This window comes from Anopheles funestus, chromosome X, assembly GCF_943734845.2.
Source record: "Anopheles funestus chromosome X, idAnoFuneDA-416_04, whole genome shotgun sequence".
Taxonomy (NCBI): domain Eukaryota; kingdom Metazoa; phylum Arthropoda; class Insecta; order Diptera; family Culicidae; genus Anopheles; species Anopheles funestus.
In genome coordinates, this window is record NC_064597.1 from 18172880 (window position 1) to 18194635 (window position 21756).

The 21756-nt window shown below is 43.8% G+C and overlaps 1 protein-coding gene, 1 long non-coding RNA gene and 1 pseudogene across 3 annotated transcripts in view; 1 reads left to right on the plus strand and 2 right to left on the minus strand.

The window, feature by feature from the left end:
- Positions 1-3175, plus strand: part of LOC125775189 (uncharacterized) — a 410502-nt gene extending 407327 nt beyond the window's left edge. Inside the window, exons 4-14 of one of the 2 annotated variants that reach the window (XM_049445754.1) lie at positions 1127-1207; positions 1300-1341; positions 1432-1655; positions 1760-1831; positions 1903-1983; positions 2058-2129; positions 2205-2279; positions 2399-2476; positions 2571-2628; positions 2687-2813; positions 2896-3175. In XM_049445754.1, the coding sequence (XP_049301711.1) occupies positions 1650-1655; positions 1760-1831; positions 1903-1983; positions 2058-2129; positions 2205-2279; positions 2399-2476; positions 2571-2628; positions 2687-2813; positions 2896-3106 (780 nt within the window). In that variant the 5' untranslated portion in view covers positions 1127-1207; positions 1300-1341; positions 1432-1649 and the 3' untranslated portion in view covers positions 3107-3175. Of the gene's footprint in view, positions 1-1126; positions 1208-1299; positions 1342-1431; positions 1832-1902; positions 1984-2057; positions 2130-2204; positions 2280-2398; positions 2477-2570; positions 2629-2686; positions 2814-2895 lie in introns of both variants that reach the window. The other variant, XM_049445746.1, reaches the window with a different exon arrangement.
- Positions 885-2999, minus strand: LOC125760502 (uncharacterized). The gene is made up of 7 exons (XR_007418012.1): positions 2883-2999; positions 2692-2797; positions 2563-2634; positions 2203-2474; positions 2056-2127; positions 1105-1205; positions 885-994 (listed from the first exon to the last, which is right to left on the minus strand). It is a non-coding gene; the product is annotated as an uncharacterized LOC125760502 (long non-coding RNA).
- Positions 3176-3421: 246 nt separating the features above from the next.
- LOC125763933 (uncharacterized) lies at positions 3422-20687 on the minus strand (annotated as a pseudogene).
- Positions 20688-21756: the final 1069 nt, after the last annotated feature.

Genomic DNA, 21756 nt, shown 5'->3' on the forward strand with positions numbered 1-21756 from the left:
GCTGGAGCAGGAGTAGTGGAATTGCATGCATATTAACTATACTAAAATGACTAACAATACTAACATGTTCGGTGGATCCGAAGCCACAAGGGGGCACCTCTATCACAACATAAAACTATCGAAGTTATTTGCTGCTTAAGCTCAAGTGCCACCCTACAGGCTAATATAGGCTCTCCTCCCTAACTCTTACTCATTGCGTCCGCGGCGTGCCGAATGGCAACATGCGATTTTATTGCATGGCTAAAATGAGAGGGGGAAATTGATATAAATGTGTACTAACTATGCAAATGGAAAAGGAAGTATTGTATAAGATTGAGTAATATTTTACATTGTCCTAACCGTATGTATACTAACAAATTATAAATCACTGTAAATGATTTGTGTATATCATTTAATATTTACTAGATTAAACTCGGGGCCCGGTAGATTACAGGGCTACGCACGGAAACTCCAGGATGCATTGAAATACCAGGGTGCATGCCAACTCGGGTACCTATAGAATGAAGAGCGCCATGCAAAAGGTTTCATTGTGAGGAAGTGCAATAGACATGGAAAGTTGGGACCCAAGCCATGGAATTTAACGATGATAACGATATCCTTTTTTCTATCATGTGGAAAACTGTGGAAATGAAGAAATAAAGCAACCAATTAGGTGTGTGTGTGTGTGTGTGGGTGTGTGTGTGTTTTTTTTTTTTGTTGACGGGGAGGGGAATCTTCGAAAGACACATGGACTCCCAACTTAACTTCCAAGCCCATGTAGTGTGGAATTCATCAATAGATGCCTACCCACTAAACCCCTCCCCGATCCGATCCTCTCCGGGGCAGCGACTGTATGAAAGAAAAGTAGAGAAAAAATAAAGAATATAGAAAAATATCCAAGGCACGATTGAAGTAGGTCGTGGTTCATCGGCGCTGTAAGTAGTGTCCGTGTAGCATCAAAATAACCAGCATCTGTTTCTGTCTGCGCGACCGCGATTGCATCTGCTTCCCTCGACTGCAGAAAATGTTGTATAAATATATGAGGCCGTAACGAAAAGAAAACTCTTTGTTAGTTAGTCTATATGCAACGGAAATCATCAGTGAGTAGGTGAATCATTAATGTACCTGTGCGAATACATTGTTACAGATAAAAGTAGCGAAGGCAGCTTTATGTCCGGCGCACCATCTACGTCCACGCAGTTGAACGTCGTAGTACCAAATGCTGGCTGTAAGTGAAAAAGAAACTATTAAATAGCAGGAGGATTATGGGTTCGTACGACTTTATATTATTTATGTTTTTTTTTTTTTGCACACCTATAGTGAACAACGGAAGTGGAGCTGATACAACCGCAAACGATATCTGTAAGTATCGTATAGGTTTAAATGGAATGTCCACTGGGATCTGATAGCTTAGCGCATCTGTTTGTTTTGCACTCGTTTCTTAATTTACAGACGATCTTTCTACAGACGACGAATGGAATGAGTTTCCAAGTGAGAAAAGTAGAAATAAAGGTAGGTATTGAAAATTGTGATGCTTCATCCACCCATAATAGTAAGTATAGGCTAATGTTTTCTTTTATTTTTTTTGGTTACTAAGAGCGACAGCATTCCATGTGGGCAAGAAAGAGTGGAGTTGGCCCTGCGAGAATCACACTGCGAGAATCAAACGAATGAGGGTAACTATAAAATGATCATATGAGATTTGCAGATGGACAGGTGTGGATTCGCATGGCATCAGCTTAACGTTCACTATTTGCATTGGGTCGTTGTTTACTTTCAGATGGAAACAGTGGGAACATTTGTGAGATTGATGATATGGAGGAAGAGACACAAAACGGAAGAAGCGATGGCTGTAAGTATGATGATGAAAGATGATAGGAGTGTAATAACCAAAAATATACATATTTGTTCACTTTACCTCAGCTCACAGCGATGACGACCACTCGTGGCGTACAATGCGCCGCGAGTACACTCGTGAGGAACATCGCGAGTGGTTTAGTAACTGTGAGTAGAAAGCGAGCAAGGACAGTGCGGAACGATAGCAAACTGAGTTTGTACTTCACTACTTTTACTTACAGCTGGTAAAAGTTTTACTGAAACTCGTCGGGAAACTGTCGTGGAGGAGCAGCGAGAGTGGTCTACCACCAACTGTAAGTAGTGCAACACGGTTGAGATTAATGAATAGTAGATGATTTGTTTGTGTGATGATCATGTTTTACTTACAGCGGATGGACGTCGCACTTACATGGGATGGAGTGAATCTCGTGTCCAGTGCACATTCAGCGAGCGAAGCAGCAGATGTAAGTTGTAGTAGATAGCATACTCGCGAGTAATCGATGCAGGATGTGTGAAAAAGAAAATAGCAGTTGGTTAATATTAACCTTTATGTTTTATATTATCAATTATGCTGTACTTACAGATGATAACACTGGTAGTTGTTCCAACGACCGCCACACCAATTCGAGGGAGGAACAGGGAAGCGAGTCGTTCGATAACTGTAAATAGAACCATTCGATGTTAGAGTACGGTGTTGATGTGAAAAATCAGCAGTAGAGTATTTCAATTTAAAATTTATCTTCTTACCTTCGTAGATCGGACAGACAGCTCAGTGCTGGGGTGGCATCATCGCGGTTCCAATAACAGCGAAAGGTACAGCTGCAACAGCAAAATGTGAGAGATTGTGACATTGAAGCGGATTATGATGTAGCTTACTTTTCATTACAGACGTCGAAACCGGCAGTCGCAGTTGCGGGCGAAACCGTATCCTCCTTCACGATCCTGGCTTTAGAGCGCGAAGTTGAACAGGCTTCCACAGTTGCTACGATCGTTTGCGTGTAAGTAAAAGTGAGAATAATTATGTACATATCCTTGGCGACATTGTTGATTTGTTTGGCTTTACTTACTTCCGTACCATAGTGCAACGTGCATCATACGCGGGCATGTAGCAGCGCCCGCTACGGAACAACACCGAACACAGCCACTGGGACGACAGGGATGGTATGTGCGGCGAACTTTGGCTGGAGGGCAATTGGGTGGCGGCAATGATGGGGTCTGGTTCGGGATCACACCGAGGCCGACGATGACATATGGGCGAGAACGGTCGGCGGTAGAGATGGTGCAGTATTAGCTGTAAGTAATATTTAAATTAGATGAGTGTGTTTCGCATTTTGGTTACCTTGCATCTTCTCCTTACCTTCACAGATGGAAGAAGCTGGTTTTATTCATTGAGATTCGGTAAATGTGATGCCAGGTTCGATGCGCTACCCGCATCATCGATGTTATTGTTGCCGATATAAAACCGTATCATGATTCTGCCCGAAGAAAAAAATAGTGTTTGCGAACGTATTTAAAAACCATGATGATATAAAGATCTGTTATTAGAAAGTCACAATATGTTTTGTTTCATTTTGTAATATATGTATACTTACTTTAGGCAAAAAGTTCAAACGTCAACAACTTCCCGGTACACTATATTTTTGGTGGAGACGCCCCCATCGTCCTCACGTTGCGGATTGTGTATCAGCACGGAAAGGTTCGACCGTGCTGTGACACGCGACAATGCCACATACAACTGGCCATGAGCGAACACATCCTTTGGTAGATACAGGCCCAAATGGTGAAGGGATTGTCCTTGCGCCTTGTTTATCGTCATTGCAAAGCACACCTGTATTGGAAATTGTTTTCGACGGATCTGGAACGGATGGCCCTTATCATTGCTGTCACAATATATGCGAGGAAGCAAGACATCATCTCCGCGCCGCTTGCCTGTTAATATTTTGGCATGAATGCAATTTCTCTTCAGATCCATTATTTGAAGTCGCGTCCCATTACACAATCCCATTTCCGAGTTTAGGTTGCGCAATAAAATTACGGTTGCAAACCGCTTCAACCGCAGACGATGCACCGGTATGCCGCTGATGTTTAATGAATTTAATTTAATGAATGTTGACGCTTAGCCGCAAAGGTGTACACATTGGCCATAGTGTACTTTTTTTAATGCACTCGTTTATGATTTCTGCATCCGTGCCCTTCGGTACGATTGGCAAAATTTGCCGAAAGTCCCCGGCCAGCAGGAGCACCTTGCCGCCGAATGGTCGTTGTACGCCTGTGATGTCCTGTAGGGTTCGATCAACGGCCTCGAGCGCGTACCGACTACTCATCGAAGCTTCGTCCCAAACGATCAGTGTGGTCTGTCGTATTAGCTCCGCACGCTTCGATTGCACGGCGATGGTACAGGTAGAGTGTTGGTTTAAATCGAGTGGCAATTTGAAGGTGGAGTGTGCCGTTTTACCTCCGGGAAGCAACAATGCTGCTATGCCACTCGATGCAGTTGCAAGCGCAATTTTCGATTGCTGTCGTTTGTATGCCAGTATTTTTTCCAGCAAAAACGATTTCCCCGTACCTCCAGGACCGTCCAAAAAGAAAAACCGTTTACCATCATCGTTATGATTATTATTATTATTGATCTGTCATTCTGATCGTTCGCTTGTGGCTATCTCACGCTCTGTTTTTTACCAGTATTTTTTGTGTGCAAATCGTAACTTATCGTTATCTGTGCATATACATTGTCTGTGTTGTTTCCTGGTGATCATTCCTGTTATATCCCGAGAGATCCTCCTGTGAATCTGAAGCAGTTATTTGCGTTTGTTTATCGTTCCTGTTTGCTGTTAGTTGCATCTGCAGTTCGTCGCTATGGCCGCATCGTGTCCTTCGTGTCTGCAATCGGTAATGGGAGAAAGTGTTTACTTGTGTGCTGGTCTATGCAATAACACCTACCATCAAGCTTGTCTGGGGATCTCGGATGAAGTTTTGACTGAAATCCTGAAACCAGGATCACAATCATCGTGGTCCTGCGCGAGCTGTACCGCCCTACGAGGCTGCAAAGCCACGCTGCTGGAGGAGTTTACGGATATTCTGTCCAACTTTAAAACGGTGTTGTTGAATGAATTTGATCGTCGCTTATCAGAATCGTTTGCTGCAATTAAAAGCGACATTCAGACAACGGTCAACAAACGAGACGCTAATACGCACACCATCACGCAGCCTGTATTGCAAAACGCTCACCTGTTGGATATGCAACCTACTCTCTGCAACACTTATACACCGCTCAGTACACGAGAGCGTAAGTGTAATTTTAGAGCGGATGAAACCCTCTGATTTGCTGCTGCTGCTGGGTGATTTTAACACCCCAAATCTCTGTTGGAGCGTATCGCCTACGGACACCAAATGCTACATTCCTGCTTCAACTTCCGGTAACGACTGGCTACTTACAGACGGTATGACCCTTAATGGACTGTCACAGATTTCGGGAGTGAAAAATGTGATCAACCGCCAACTCGATCTTATTTTTGCCAATCCTTTGGCCGCATCGTCCTGCTCTAATGTCTGGGAATCATCTACACCGCTGCTTAAACTGGACAAATACCATCCTGGACTGGAATTTACCTTGTCAATCCCATCGATCATACCGGCTCCAACCAGACACATTCATCGAAATCCTGACATGAACAGAATCAGACGTTATAATTTTCGTAAACTTGACTACCCTACCTTCGTACGGATCGTAGCTAACTCGGACTTTAACTTCATCGAATCTGCTGCAACAATTGACGACGCCGTGACTCAACTGAACAATGTTATCCTTTCATCCTTTGCCTCTTGCTGTCCTTTTCAACACCCTCCCTCCAACCCGTTGTGGTCGAACAGGTGTCTTAGAGCTCTTAAAGCTGACAAGAAACGCTCGTTCCGGGCTCTAAGACGTACTCGTACATCCCATGCCATACAAGTCTATAAATACGCTTCGACTGCATACCGTATCTATAACAGGGCATGCTATAAATCATACCTGGCACGCCTTCAGTTTAGATTTTCCAGTGACCCTCGATCATTCTGGCGTTATGTCAATGCTCGTCGCAAAACCAACGGCATCCCCTCCACTATTTCCCTGGGCAATGACGTGGCTGATACACCCTCTGGCTGCTGCGAACTGTTCGCTAGGCATTTTTCTGGCGTGTTCGTTGATCCATGCAGCAGTACAGTGTCTCTCTCGGAAAGCTTGTCCCTCACACCTAGCAACGTTTTTAGTTGTAACACAGTCGAACTAAATGTTGAAGTGGTTCTACAAGCCCTAACAAAACTTAAATTTTCTTTTTCACCAGGTCCAGATGGAATACCATCCTGTGTCCTAAAGAAATGTAGTGCCTTTTTTGCGCCAATTTTGCTTCGTCTGTTTTCAAGATCGTTTCGTGATGGTAGTTTCCCATCTATTTGGAAAACTTCCTGGATATGTCCTATCTTTAAAAAGGGAGATCGTTCAGTCGCGTCCAATTTTCGTGGTGTCGCAATCCTTTGTGCTATGTCTAAACTCTGTGAATCCATCGTCCAATCGTATATCCTTCCTATAGTGACTAAGTACATTTCTCCCCACCAGCATGGCTTTATGCCTAAACGTTCTACTTCGACAAATCTTATGTGTTTTGTGTCTTTTGTGATGTCCCATATCGTTCGTAAAAGTCAAGTAGACGTAATTTATACCGACTTTAAAGCAGCCTTCGATAGTTTGCCCCATGTTTTACTCTTAGCAAAACTCGCGAAACTTGGATTTGGTAGTCCAATTCTAGCTTGGTTGGGATCCTTTCTCTCGAATAGATCCTATACAGTTAGATTGGACAACTCCTTTTCTTCGTCATTTGTGGGCTTGTCTGGTGTCCCTCAGGGAAGTGCACTTAGTCCTATCCTTTTCTCCCTTTTTATCAATGACTGCATCAATGTTCTCCCTATTGATGGACATCTCCTTTATGCTGACGATATAAAAATCTTTCTTCCCGTGTCCTCGTCCTACGATTGTCGATCTCTCCAGAGTTTTTTAAACAATTTCTCTCTGTGGTGTTTGCATAATGGACTGGTGCTCTGTCCTCCTAAATGTTGCGTCATCTCTTTCGGGAGACCTGCTGCTGCCCGGCTGTCTTGGGACTATTACCTATGTGGTACCCAAATAAGCAGGGAATCTACTGTAAAAGATCTTGGGATCTGGTTGGATGAGGGTCTCTCGTTCGCTACTCACACCAACCATGTGATCAATAAAGCGAACAGAGCATTAGGCCTCATTATGCGCATGTCTTCGGAAATTCGCGATCCTCTTTGTCTTAAGGCACTGTACTGTTGCTGGGTTCGATCCGTTCTTGATTATGCCTGCGTTGTGTGGTCTCCAGCTGGAGGTACTGCTATGCAGAGACTAGAGAGAGTTCAGAGGAAATTTACGCGCTTCGCAGTACGTAGATTTCTTCACGGTTACTCCGTTCCTGTACCCTCCTATTCTCTCCGCTGCCGTTTGCTGGGTTTAATAGAAATTGAATCCCGCCATTGGCAAGCGCAGTCCTACTTCATTGCCTGCATCCTTTCCGGCGATTTCGATGTTCCTTCCCTTTTATCTTCCCTACCACTGTATGTTCCCTCTCGCAGACTTCGCGATAGGCCTCCCATCTTTATTCCAACCCGCCGTTCGGTTTTTGGCCAGAATGATCCCTGGTTAAGAGCATGCGCTGCTTTTAACAGAGACCATCACCTGTTCGATTTCAACGTTCCCATTTCCCACTTTCGCACTCGCCTCCTTAATAATTCCACTTTCCCCTTATAATCAATCTTGCTTCCTCTTACAACATCTTCCATATCCCTTTCTTCCTACTCCCCTAGCTTGTAAGAACCATTGTTAAACCCATGCGGCAGACAATTTGACGAGTAAATAAATAAATAAATAAATAAAATAAATTATTATTTGTGTCGTCGTTCGTTGCCGAGTAAGCATCGATAGCGGCCGTTATACTATCGTACACTCTGCGTTGATCTTCGTTCAGCAGGTGCAGGGTGGAAAGGGCGTTTTCTAAATCGCTGACGGAGTAGGCACGTTCAGCGATGATGAGCTGGTTGACATCACCGTCATCGTTGGCGATGTGTGCTTGCACGTGCGCAAAATCGGCAAGCTGCGGCATATCGGTGAAACATGCAAGATCCTTTGGAGGCGTGACACCCTGTAAGTAACGATCAATGGCACTCAGTGCACGGAAGTGTTCAATATCTTTCAGCACCATGTTTACATTCGAGTCTTCTACCGTGTACCGGTCGCGATTGCGGTGGTGGAAATCTTCGCAAAGCTGTGCCGCATACTTATCCCACAGGGTGCGCGGGTTTTGTGGCATCCCTGCCGAAAGTATAAGTGCGAAGAAATGGCGTAACTGGGCCGGCATGTGATAGGTTACCGCTTCTTGCAGAGCGCGATCCCACTCTGAATCATCCTGCAGCAGACCCATCATTATGGCTGCTTGCTGATAGGTTCCGCACACTACACCGTCAATAGTGCGCAGATCCTCGAATGATGTTGGTCCCCGACGGTAGCACAGTAGCTGTCGTAGGCAGAAACGTTCCATCAGCATCATCGAGCATGAAACCATTCTGCCGATCACCGTTTTCTGCTGCCCGGAACGACTTACAACGCGTCGAATCCACTGGTACGTGTTGCCTGGTTCATGCCATGCTTGCCGCTGGTTCGCATTCGGTTTCGCATAACGGTAATATATTGGGACGTCGTGATACAGAAGCGTCTTGGCAAAGGTGTCGTGTGCCGCTAGATCGAAGAACCGGGTCAGCTTCGTATAACTGCCTCGGTTCAGTACGGTCGCAATTGTTTCATTCGCCCGGAAGTAAACATTCTGTTGGTTCTCCAGATGGATAGGTAGCGTTACAACGGTGTGCGTTTTTCCTTGTAGCTCAAAACGCATGATCCGGTAACAGCTGTCCGTTGCTGATAGGTAGCGAGCATTAATATGGACCTGTATCTCATCACCCATTTGCAAGGAAGCATTCAGCCGATCGTGACCCTTGTACACGTATTTGTAGAGATACTTCACGCTGCTTATGGATGTGCATACCTCCACGTTGATGTGGCAGTTATATTTGTGGGACAACCAAGGATTATACGGCACGACGTGTTGATTGCCCAGCTCGATTTGACCCTGTACCCGTACAGTACGGCCACTGTTTCGACGCCGGTACTGCGGATAAGAATTGTCGGTGGTGCGTGTCCGTTCGCAGAATGGTTTTGGGAAACCCTTGGAACATTTGCCATCCATCATGCAAGGAGATGCGGGATTGGCAGCTCCACATGGTCCATGCATCATGCAGGTCCGCACCGTTTCGTATAGTTGCGGACACGTATCAGGATCGGGAAGTCCGGCCGAACTTATCGTAGTTGTCGCTGACGGAAATTATGTCCTTTTTAGGAACCGCTGTCCGCGCTCAAAAAAGGTCCCTAGCTTAGGAGAATAGTAGCAGGAGAGCGGACTTAGCCGCTCTCAACGTAAAGATAAGCTAGGAGACTAAGCTTACCTCTCTCGCATAGCTTCACCGTGAAGCGATGAGTGAGAGGGAAGTTAAGCGTTTCTGTCTGTCTCGCTTGCTCCTGCAGGCGCAGACAGATAATGCAAGGATAATGTGGGGATCGGCGCGAAAAATCCTCCCCAAAATTATTAAATTTATTAGACAAATTAGGGAAATAGTTGAGGAAATAATTATAGGAAATTAGAGGAAACTAGATAAATTTTACACTGTTACAGGAATTAATATTATGAATATGAAGTAAGGCGAAAGGGTAAAGGGTTAATAAAAGGGTTAAGAAACGCGAAGAAATCACGGTTATGTATCGCCGTCAAGGAAAAGTATGTATCGCTAAAGCAGCATGTACGATTAAAAGGGGGCTACGGGGAGGTAGCCCTAAATAAAGACAAGCTTTTTCACAACCGGAACAAAAAGCCTTTTTATTTCGGTTGGCCGCGGATAAATTAGTTTAGTTTCTACCTCCTCTCACCCTCGGTCGGAGTTTGATACTCCGGTTCGAGAGCTCAACACGGGTTTATCGCCCTGCTGTGCTGGGAACAATGGTGGCTCCAGAGAGGAAGGTAGTACTTGCTAACGTTCCAAGGCACGAGGAAGTTTCCCGCCACGAGGTAACCGGAGGACCCCATTCCCGGTCGAAGGAAGGAAGGAAGACGCCAAGCGCCGAAGAGAACCGGAGGACCCCATTCCCGGTCGAAGGAAGGAAGGAAGACGCCAAGCGCCGAAGAGAACCGGAGGACCCCATTCCCGGTTGGAAGGAGGACGAGAGAGGGCCACCCGCCTCTAGCAGACCGGAGGACCGCATTCCCGGCTGAAGGAAGGACGAGAGTAGGCCACCCGCCTCAAGCAGACCGGAGGACGTTCATTCCCGGTCGAAGGAAGGAAGGAAGACGCCAAGCGCCGAAGAGAACCGGAGGACCCCATTCCCGGTTGGAAGGAGGACGAGAGAGGGCCACCCGCCTCTAGCAGACCGGAGGACCACATTCCCGGCTGAAGGAAGGACGAGAGTAGGCCACCCGCCTCAAGCAGACCGGAGGACGTTCATTCCCGGTCGAAGGAAGGAAGGAAGACGCCAAGCGCCGAAGAGAACCGGAGGACCCCATTCCCGGTTGGAAGGAGGACGAGAGAGGGCCACCCGCCTCTAGCAGACCGGAGGACCGCATTCCCGGCTGAAGGAAGGACGAGAGTAGGCTACCCGCCTCGAGCAGACCGGAGGACGTTCATTCCCGGTCGAAGGAAGGAAGGAGAGGGGCAACCGCCCCATGAGGACCGGAGGACGCTTATTCCCGGTCGGTGAAGAAAGGAGAGGGACTACCGCCCTGTGGAAACCGGAGGACGTTTATTCCCGGTCGGATAAGAAAGGAGAGGGGCAACCGCCCTGTGGAAACCGGAGGACGCTTATTCCCGGTCAGCGAAAGGAAGGAGAGGGGCAACCGCCCTGTGGAAACCGGAGGACGCTTATTCCCGGTCGGTGAAGAAAGGAGAGGGGCAACCGCCCTGTGGAAACCGGAGGACGCTTATTCCCGGTCGGTGAAGAAAGGAGAGGGGCAACCGCCCTGTGGAAACCGGAGGATGTTATTCCCGGTCGGATAATGAAGGAGAGGGGCAACCGCCCTGTGAATACCGGAGGACGCTCATTCCCGGTTGGAAGGTATCGTGATAGTGAAGTGCAACAGTTCCAGCGGCAGCAGCAACAGTGGTGCCTAAAACGGCTTAAGAAAAAAAAATAGTGCTACAGTTCCAGCGGCAGCAGCAACAGTGGTGCCTCAAACGGCTTAAAAAAAATATAAAAAGTGCGACGGTTCCAGCGGCAGCAGTAATAGTGGTAAAGCCTAAACCGGCTTAAAAGAGTGCATCAGCAGCGGCGGCAGCAGCAGTAGCAACCGGAGCGGTAGCAACGGCAGCAGCAACGACAGCAGCGGTGGCAGCAGCAGCAACAGCAGCAACCGGAGCGGTAGCAGCGGCAGCAACAGCATCAGCAGCCGAAGTAGTAGCAGCAGAAGAAGCGACGAACCCGCAAACAAACCGTGAGTAAAATGGCAAACACTAAAGAGAAAATTACCAAATTTGAGGAGGAAGTAGGGTGTGATGTGTGCGAAATGAGAAAAGAAATAGAGAGGTTGAAAAGGGAATATAAGGACTTATCCGAAAAACATGAGGAAACGAAACGCGAATCGCAAGAAAAACAAACCAAATTAGTCACACAATTAGCGGAAAAAGAGGCAGAATCTAAGAAATTGCGCAAGGAAAAGGGACAGAAACGTGAATTGCAAGATGGAAGTGCTACAGTCGCAAGCGCATCGACAAGCAACTCAAGCCCTGCTTCCGAATTGCTCATAAAGGGATTGGTCGATGCTTTAAACGAGCGGTCTAAAAGAGATTCCTTAATGGAGCTTCCTGAATTTAATGGTGATTTTAAGAAATGGAACCATTTCAAATCTGTGTTTTATAAAACAAGTGAAGAGGCTAAATTTTCAGATTTGGAAAATTTAAATCGTCTGCAAAAGGCTCTGAAGGGAGATGCCCTGGAATGCGTGAGTGGTTTGATGCTCGATGCGCAAAACATCGAAGGAATTTTACAGCGATTAGAGAAGGAATTTGGTACGCCTGATTTGATATACAGTGCGTTATTAAAAGAATTGCTAGCAGTAGAGAATCCAACGATGCAGAAGCCGAAAAGTTTTATTACATTTATGCATGCGTTAAACAACTTGGTCATAAACATGAACACCATAGGAGAGCCAGAATATTTAAACGACCAACGTCTTTTAAAGGACTTGGAAAATAAGATTCCCACTAATTTGAAACACAAGTGGTACAATCATATCTTGGCAGAAAACGAGAATTATGGTAGAAGCAAGCTTAGGACCCTCGAGGATTTTGCTAAGTGGGTTAAGCCCACCGAAAATTTAGCTATTATGCTAACAGCGGATGTTACTAATGATGTTGTGAATTCACAATCGCATCAGCACAACCAACAGTTAGGTCATAGGAATTTTCGTGCTCAACCACGACAACAGTTCCAAGCGAATATCCAATCGCAACCAAGGCGTAGAATGGGTTGCTTGATTTGCGGCCAAAATCATAGGACGGCAGAATGTTTTCAATTTCAAAACATGTCGGTCGAACGAAGATGGGAAACGGTTAGGCGGTTGCGCATTTGCACAAACTGTTGCAACCAATCGAATCATGACGCCCAACATTGTTTTTTGCCACCACAATGTCGGCAATTCGGATGTAGAGCGAGACACCATACCCTACTACATAGAGCAACTCCTACTGGCTTAAGACAGGTTGTGAACGTTAATATTCACCACGGTACTGATTTGCCTGAGTTATATTTTCCAATCATCCCAGTAACGCATCGGCATAATAATAGAGAGGTCGATACATTCGCGTTCATGGATACGGGTTCATCTGCGAGCTTAATACATCGTGAGCTCAAAGAAGAGTTGCAGGTAAATGGATCTCCACGACCTAGCTTGGACAAACGGATCATTACAAGATGAGCCGGAAAGTCAAACCATCTCGATCTCGGTTAAGGATCAGGATGGGAGATTTATAAGTCTTGATGGATTAAGAACAGTAGAATCTATGGTGATGCCAAAACAAACAGTTAACGGAATGGAACTTAGAAGAAAATATCGCCATTTGAGAGGCATCAATTTACAAAGCTATCGTGATGGAGCTCCGAAGCTAATTATCGGATTGCCACATGCGCATCTAATGTACGCATTGCAAACCAGAACTGGCCGAGCAGGCGAACCGATAGCAATTCAAACCCACTTGGGATGGGTATTGTTAGGATCAAATGATCTTAATAGCAAGCAAGCAAAACTCTTTTCTCTAATCGAAGCAAAAAATGCTAACAAGGATATAGCGAGCACGATGAGAAATCACGTCCCGAAGGAAGATTTCGGTGTTAAATTGAATTATATCTTATAATTCTTATAATATCTTATAATAATCTTATACCGCAGCCCGAGGACAAAAAGAGGGCGGAAATAGAAAAAACTATAAGGAAAACAGAAACTGCTCACGAGATAGGGAAAACGGAAGTAGTCAGTATACCAGAAGAATGTGGTCAGTCTTTGAGGCGACTACAAAGCCTCGAAGGAAAATTGACACGAGATGGAACGTCAGAAAAATTACACCGCGAGGAAACAGGCGCATACGGCAAAAAAGATTGCGCGCGTGAAAAAGATCGATGTGAGACAATAAGAGATAAGTTTAGACCCAAAGCTAATTATGTACCAAACCTTGCTATAGTAAAGTACAACAAACCCATACGTAAACCAAAACTGGTCTTTGACACAGGTACAAGAAGTAAACAGCTTTCTCTCGCTATGTAATGAAACCTATATGCAATTCATGATAAATAATATGTCTTACGCATATTCCTTTGGACCACGAAAACGATGAGCCTCTCATACCATACCACTTTCTAATAGGCTGTTCTGGAGAAGCAGAACCAACTCAGTGTGAGATTTCGGAAGCCGAAGCTTTAAAGACACATTGGAAGAAATCCCAATGGGTTGCACAAAAATACTGGTCTAGGTGGATAAAGGAATTTTTACCTCGATTGGTAACGCGAGAGAAATGGTTAAAACCAGTGAAAAAATTGCGCATAGGCGACATAGTAGCATTTCCAGATGAGCAGACACGCGGAAGGTGGGGTAAGGGGATAATTACGCAAGTGCAAGAAGGAAAGGATAAACAGGTTCGATCCGTAACGATAAGAGTAGGAAGTTTATTTATTAGAAGACCAGCGGTAAAGGTCGCACGGTTGGAGGATCGCGCCGAAGAAGAAATAGGTAGGACATAATTCCGTCAGCTTATTATTGTTTGTAACACCTCTACGAGGAATTACGGGGGAGAGGATGTCGCTGACGGAAATTATGTCCTTTTTAGGAACCGCTGTCCGCGCTCAAAAAAGGTCCCTAGCTTAGGAGAATAGTAGCAGGAGAGCGGACTTAGCCGCTCTCAACGTAAAGATAAGCTAGGAGACTAAGCTTACCTCTCTCGCATCGCTTCACCGTGAAGCGATGAGTGAGAGGGAAGTTAAGCGTTTCTGTCTGTCTCGCTTGCTCCTGCAGGCGCAGACAGATAATGCAAGGATAATGTGGGGATCGGCGCGAAAAATCCTCCCCAAAATTATTAAATTTATTAGACAAATTAGGGAAATAGTTGAGGAAATAATTATAGGAAATTAGAGGAAACTAGATAAATTTTACACTGTTACAGGAATTAATATTATGAATATGAAGTAAGGCGAAAGGGTAAAGGGTTAATAAAAGGGTTAAGAAACGCGAAGAAATCACGGTTATGTATCGCCGTCAAGGAAAAGTATGTATCGCTAAAGCAGCATGTACGATTAAAAGGGGGCTACGGGGAGGTAGCCCTAAATAAAGACAAGCTTTCTCACAACCGGAACAAAAAGCCTTTTTATTTCGGTTGGCCGCGGATAAATTAGTTTAGTTTCTACCTTCTCTCACCCTCGGTCGGAGTTTGATACTCCGGTCCGAGAGCTCAACACGGGTTTATCGCCCTGCTGTGCTGGGAACATTTGTGTTTTGCCTTGCTGAAACTTTTCCACATAAGAAAAGAGGAAGATGCAATAATGCAGGCGATACGCATATGCATTGTCTATGTCCCTATTAGATAAACGCGTATGGAGAATTCGGCACAGCGTAAAGCAAGCTTTGTCTTGCTTGTGCGTGCGATATAGCAGTAAGGATTAATTAACATTTTTTAAAGTAAGATTTTGTTGTAGACAATGGTGTTGTCGTCGGGCGGAAATATACGCTAAACGAACGACGAATAATGATGAACATATGAACATGGGGTGGAATAACCGGAAAGGCAAATAAAATAAAAAGATAACGAGAAGAAAATAGCCAAGGATTGGAACAAGATCGATCTCTAGCGGAGATCTCCATGATTCCTCTAAACTTTACGTTGCTTACTTTTCAAAATAGGCATTTGTGCCAGTGAGAATGAAAGTAAAAACATCAGTAGGTAGTGTACGGGATAAGGCGGCTGGAGGGTACCATATTGGTGGTTGATCTTGTTAAAATTATTCTTGAAATCTCCAAACATGTATACTCAAAAAGGGAAACGCATATGACAGTGAGAAAATAGTCCTTCTATTGCAGCCGCAGGGGGACGGTTTTGTGGTTAATTGGTTTTTTTGTTGTTGAATGAACTCGTTACTGGGAGAAGAAATCATCTTCTCTTATCAAGAGGCAATATTATAACTTGCCTTCATTATAATATTATAATTAGCTAATAAATGTTAATCAACTTTTATTTTCAAGCAGTTCAACATGATTAGTGATTATCAGTATTAGTAAAATAATTTAATTTTTGTGTAAAAGCCATTCATTACAATTACATACTGGTAAATGTATGTGTAGCAAGTAGCAAGCACGGGCTATTCGACCACGTGGTAAATATAAAACTTGTAGGCCAAAAATGGGATGCTGGCCTTAGAGAGCTTTAAGTCAAGAGAGAGGAAGAGATAGAAGTTCGAATTCATGTTTAAATATTTGTATGCTTAAAAAAGATTTTACATGGATAAAATAATGATAATTTTTATCATAATTATGAATTTATTTTATTACATGTTTTTATTATGCAATATTTTTATGACACATTGTCTCTACACTTAAAACCATTGCTGTAAACCTAAGACTCCCACCCGCTTATGTCAAAATATCTGAAGAAGAATTTTGGCAAAACTCGCTAATATTCGACCTGGTCTCCTTAAGGGACCTTGAGCTAAAGTCTGAAACAAGACCCCCCCCCCCCCCCCTCTCACGGTCGCTCATCTGCGTGTCAATTTTTCGTACAGGGTGGTTCGGAGACTATGAAATGTGGGTTGAATTTGATTTTTTTTACAATTACTATTAAATTGTAAGGAGGTTTTCGCATAGTGAAAAGGGATTTATTCATCGAGGAACCAAGTTCCATACGCTGTTTGTAAAACCGTAAAATTTTCCTCATTTTTGGCCCAACTTTGCCCCATAGCTCCGCCGGTATCCAAGATATCGCCAAACTTTCTTCTGGCCATGGCTAGATAGCACTTGTGGCTACATTTCGTCCATGCACCACTAATCGCTACCATGTCTGTGGCCGGAGCTATTCGCGAAAGCTCCAACGGATCGCCAATCTTTGACCTGTGGTCGATAGATGACACCAATTGCTACATTTTCTTCTTGGACGGCCATGCCCTCAGGTGTCTGTGTCTCGAAACATAATTAAAAAAACACGCAACCGATTTCGAACCACCTTGCACGAAAAAAAGTCACTCAAATGAGTGCCCGTGAGTGGGGGGGTCGTGTTTCAGACTTTAACCATTTTTTTAACCAATGAAATTGCTGTTCATATTAATATACGATCCTAACCCTGGCATTTGACATTCAACGGTGAAAACAACACAGCAAAACTCAATCGTTGCAAAATACTTATAGAAGCCGGGTGTTTCGTGCGTTTTAATTTTTTTGCAATTGTAAGTAAACTGACAATAAACACATGCACATTATAACAGAATATTTGTTTGTAGGTAATATAAGATGGCAGCAAAACCGCTGTGGTTGAAATAAAAATGATGCTGAAAAGTGTATTTCCTACCAATCCACCACCATCCGCCAATGCAAAACAAAATCCTACTTCCAATCCATCCTCCAACCAGAAACCGGCGTTCCATGGTTCGGAATTGGCCACAAAGGAACAGCTGTGTCATGGAGTCAGCTTAGCACATAAGTAAATCGTGTAACGCACCCTTTATTGGGGGCGGACCGGTGGTGCATGTGATAAACGGCGCCCGTCCACACGGCAGGACCGGGTTCATATCCCATCCGGACCGTCCCTCCGTAGCATGGACTGACTATCCTGCTTCGTGGTAAAATAAGTCTTGATACGGCCAGGCCGTTCTAACCGAGCAAAAAAAAAAAACGCACCCTTTATTATAGTAAGTTACCGAAGTAGTGAGTGCCTGCGCGAGGCACTCAGTTAGGATATATAATTAGTGGCAAATAGTGGGCACGCTCTCTCTCTGTTCGTACGTCGTGGGTAACGCACGTTACCATTACAATAAAACGCGCTCTTAACAAAACTAAATCGGGTTTATACGTTTATAACATGGCGATCCTGCCAGGAGCTGTTGCCCATTAACGTAGTGTACATACGCATGTGAAAAAAAAACGGAAAAAATAGTTCCGTCTCGGTAGTGAAGTGATGAAACGTCCACTCGTACCAATCGTCGTACCAATCGTCGCAATCGCTGAAACGACACCGTAACCCGTACACGAAGTGTATCCCGACACGGAAACCACACACTAAGAGAGACAGAAGCGCACCACCCGTACGCACATTCACCCCATAATTGAGAGGACATCGGACGCTGCCATCGCTGAAAAAAAACGCGGCCAGAAGACATCCCATGCCGCACCGCTGTAAAAACGCGGCCAGAAGACATCCCATGCCACCGCTGTAAAAACGCGGCCAGAAGACATCCCATGCTGCATCGCTATAAAAACGCCGTCAGAAGACATCATACGCTGATACCGATGTGAAAACGCAGCCAGAATCCTATGGCCCAACGCTGCTAAAAGGTACGCCGTCAGAAGACATCCCATGCCGCATCGCTGAAAAAAGGCACGCCGCCGTAGCCGCCATCGCTGAAACCAAGAACGCTGCCAGCAGACGCCGTATGCCGCCATCGCGCTATCCTGAACCACGATGCTGCTAACGCTCGATTAAGCGCAAGGTACGTGAACCCTTTATTTGCCACTATATATATTTTTTTAAAGAAAGCTAGCTAGAAACCTATTTGTCGATAAATGTGATTATTTGAATGAAACTCAGTTATACTAATAGTGTTCAAGTGTGCGATTACCAAAGTGAACCATTTAAGATAGTGTTTTATACGGCTCAAAATTTAATTCAGTGTTAGTGTGATCAATTCCGAAATTTTGGTTGTGTTTAGAGTAACTCGAATTACACGTGTCCCTGTAGTTGTGGTATAATCGTTCAATCGTTATTAAACGTGCTATTTATTTCTTTATTTTTTTACTTCTCCTATACAATTATTAATACATATTCGAATCGAAAAAAAAAATCAATCTTTGCTTTACCTGCACTCACATTCTTTAATCTGAATGAGGAGAACTATTCGTAAGCCTCGGCTCAACGATACAGCAATTGGTAAGAAGACAACAAGTCCCAAAATGGCTCCCAAGTTAGACATACAACTGGCGATAAAATTAGTGAAACCTTTCGATGGAACCACCACATTGCTAAACGCATATATAGAAAGCGTAGAATTATTGATGGATTATGCTGAAGGAGTAGAAGAAAAGGATATTCTTAAATTTGTGAAAACCACTTTAATCGGTATTGCTCATGGAGTAATCGACTCAGCAGGCTCTATTAACCAAGCTTTTGATCTTCTAAGGTCACGTTTTAGTGTGCATTTAACGCCACTAGCAGTGGAAAGAGACATTTTATCGTTGAAGCAAGGTTCAAAAACGATATCCGAATTTGGACACGAGTTGGAAAAAATGGCCGCTAAACTTGCTGCTGCACATGTGTCCAGTGGAACTTTCCAGACGGAATATGCTGCACATAATATAGTGAATCCGATAGCAGTTCGCGCATTCATACAAGGTTTAAATAAACCTAATACTAAATTTTTCTTGCAAGCACGAAACCCTTCCACTCTTAATAGAGCCATATCCGACGCATTAGAGTGTGAACCTAGAACAAGTGTTGCAGAGGATAGAGAAATGACGTTCCCAGGCAGCAAAATTTGGGATGTTGCATGAACTTTTGTATGGGTGCAACACTACCAAAAACCCTACCAAAATGCTTACCCATAGCAGCATGAATGGTTGGGTTTTTCTGTAGCGTCGCACGGGTGTCGCGTGTTGCATGCAATTTATTCTACCATTATACCCCCACCCCAATACCTTTCGGATCATACGAAATGAAAACACGAAGGATTCTCTTTTCACTCTCTTCCTTTATTTACTCACCATTTCGCTCACACATATTTGGGTATATCCCCTCTGTTCTGGCGCCAGCTGATCCTCGCCTCGTCGATCCATCCTTCCTAGCCCGTTCGCCTTCCCTCTGCCCCCTCGCACGTCTTCCTTCCTCCACAAGGACTGGCTTCCTTTGAAATGCGGTGCACGGTGTTGGCGGCGCCCGATGAAAAGCTGTGGGAGAAAGCGAAAAAAAAACACTTTTTATACACTGATTAGAACTTGCGATCATTGCAAACTTACCAAAACTTTCGTCGGTAAATTAAATGCACGAAAACTGCATCGTTTCCGCTTGCATTCCCGTCATGTTCAGCTGCATGCTCCAATGTTCCGCTTGGTCCAGGATGATCCGTTTCCTTCGCCGTCCACTTTCGTACACACGCACTTTTTTCACTTTTCTACACAAGGCTTATGAGCATTTCTCGAACTAAACGCTTTCTAGACACATTCGCGGTGCACTTAATTAATTAAACTTAACTAAATTTAACTTCAAATAACACGCCACGAAGCTGAACCGAGTCCAGCAAAATCACAATCTGTTTGCGAAAATGTCCTCAATTTGTCCAACAAGAGCGAGAAGAGAGCCAAAACAAATGGCACTATGGTTTATCTCAAATTAAGTATCAATATTTTTGACCATAAAATTAATTGACTTTATCGACAGTAAATAAATTCCATAAATGGAAGAAATTATTGAAGGAGATTATTTTTTACCCCTTCTTAATAATTAAAAATAATATTTAATCAATAAAAAGATATTTTTTACGATTAAATATCCATAAAAACGAAATATGTGCAGTAACAACTAATTTTGACCAACTTAATTCTAATCCACGCCGTTCACACATGGTGATCCTAATCGGCGCCATCATTTGATAACAGCCAATCAGGATGGAGCTTACTCCTGCCGAGTACGATCCATGGCCGATGGCGTGTGTGTGTGCGATGCGACACCGCAAAACCGTTCACTTTGTTGCATGCTCGAAAATGAACACGAGCGAGATGAGCGAGAGGGAAGAAAAGCTCCTTTGGGTCAGAATGGGACGGGAATAGCTTGCAACACGAACTCTCGGGCGCGACACTTTCGTTCGTGGGTGCGCTGAGCCGCGCGGGGTAGAAATCGCACGTGAAACGAGGGGAAGTCATGCAACATTGCTACCTGGGTTATGGTGTTCACCCCCACGCTACATGCATCGTTATACTAGACGTCCACAGAACTCATATCACCCTAGATCGTTTTATAACCAATCTTATAGAGGCTCATACTCACCACATTTTGGAAGTGAAAATCAAACCCGGTATAGCAGTAATAGTAATCGACGACCATATAGAGGAAGACAGTATTCCTATCATCATCCCCAACCTAACGCAAACATTCGAAACAATGCTACCAATAGAGTGCATTTAGGAAACGTTAACCCGTTAGAACCAGCCAATGATACCATTCCAGAATCCGATATCGAACAAGACGAAATAATTAATTTATTTCGTTAAGTTACACTTCAATAGCAGTGTTAAAGCTAAATTCTTTTTGTTTGGAAAATACCATGATCTTGTGATTGACACAGGAGCAACTTGTTGTGTATTGAATATTAATTATCTACCCAACAATGTAAGCATTGATAATACAATCGTGCTAAACATGCATGGAATAAATGGTCCAACCAAATCTTTAGGTTTTATTAACACCATTATTTCTATCGATTCATATTGCTTTCCAACAGTATTTCATATTGTGGATACATTACCCTCTCATATCGTAGGATTGTTAGGAGCTAACTTTCTAAAAAAACATAAAGCTGTTCTCAATTTCGAAAACATGAAATTAACTTGCACCCCAAATCATAATGCAGAAAATTTAATAATTCCCCCAAGAACTGAGATAGTCACATATTTTGAAACGACTCAAACAAATACTTGTGTTGTACTAAACGATGTACTTCAACCAAATGTGTATATTGCTAACACTATTGCTCAACCTAATAATGGTAAAATTCCACTAAGAATAGCTAATTTTCAAAACAAACCAGTAAAAATATCAAATTTAAACCGTACTATAAAATCGGCTTCAGAATATACCATATTAAAAATTAAAACCCCCCATCATGATACTGAACACGCTAATCAACTGTTAAAAGAGTTAAATTTATCTCATTTATCTGAATATGACAAATCAGTCATTGGAAAAATTTGCCTCAAATATAATGATGTATTTTGTTTGAAAAATGATACATTGAGTATAACTTCAATTTACGAAGCATCCTTGAAAGTAAAGAATAATACTATGCCATTATATACTAAACCTTACAGACTACCATACTCCCAAAAAGCAGAAGTAGATAAA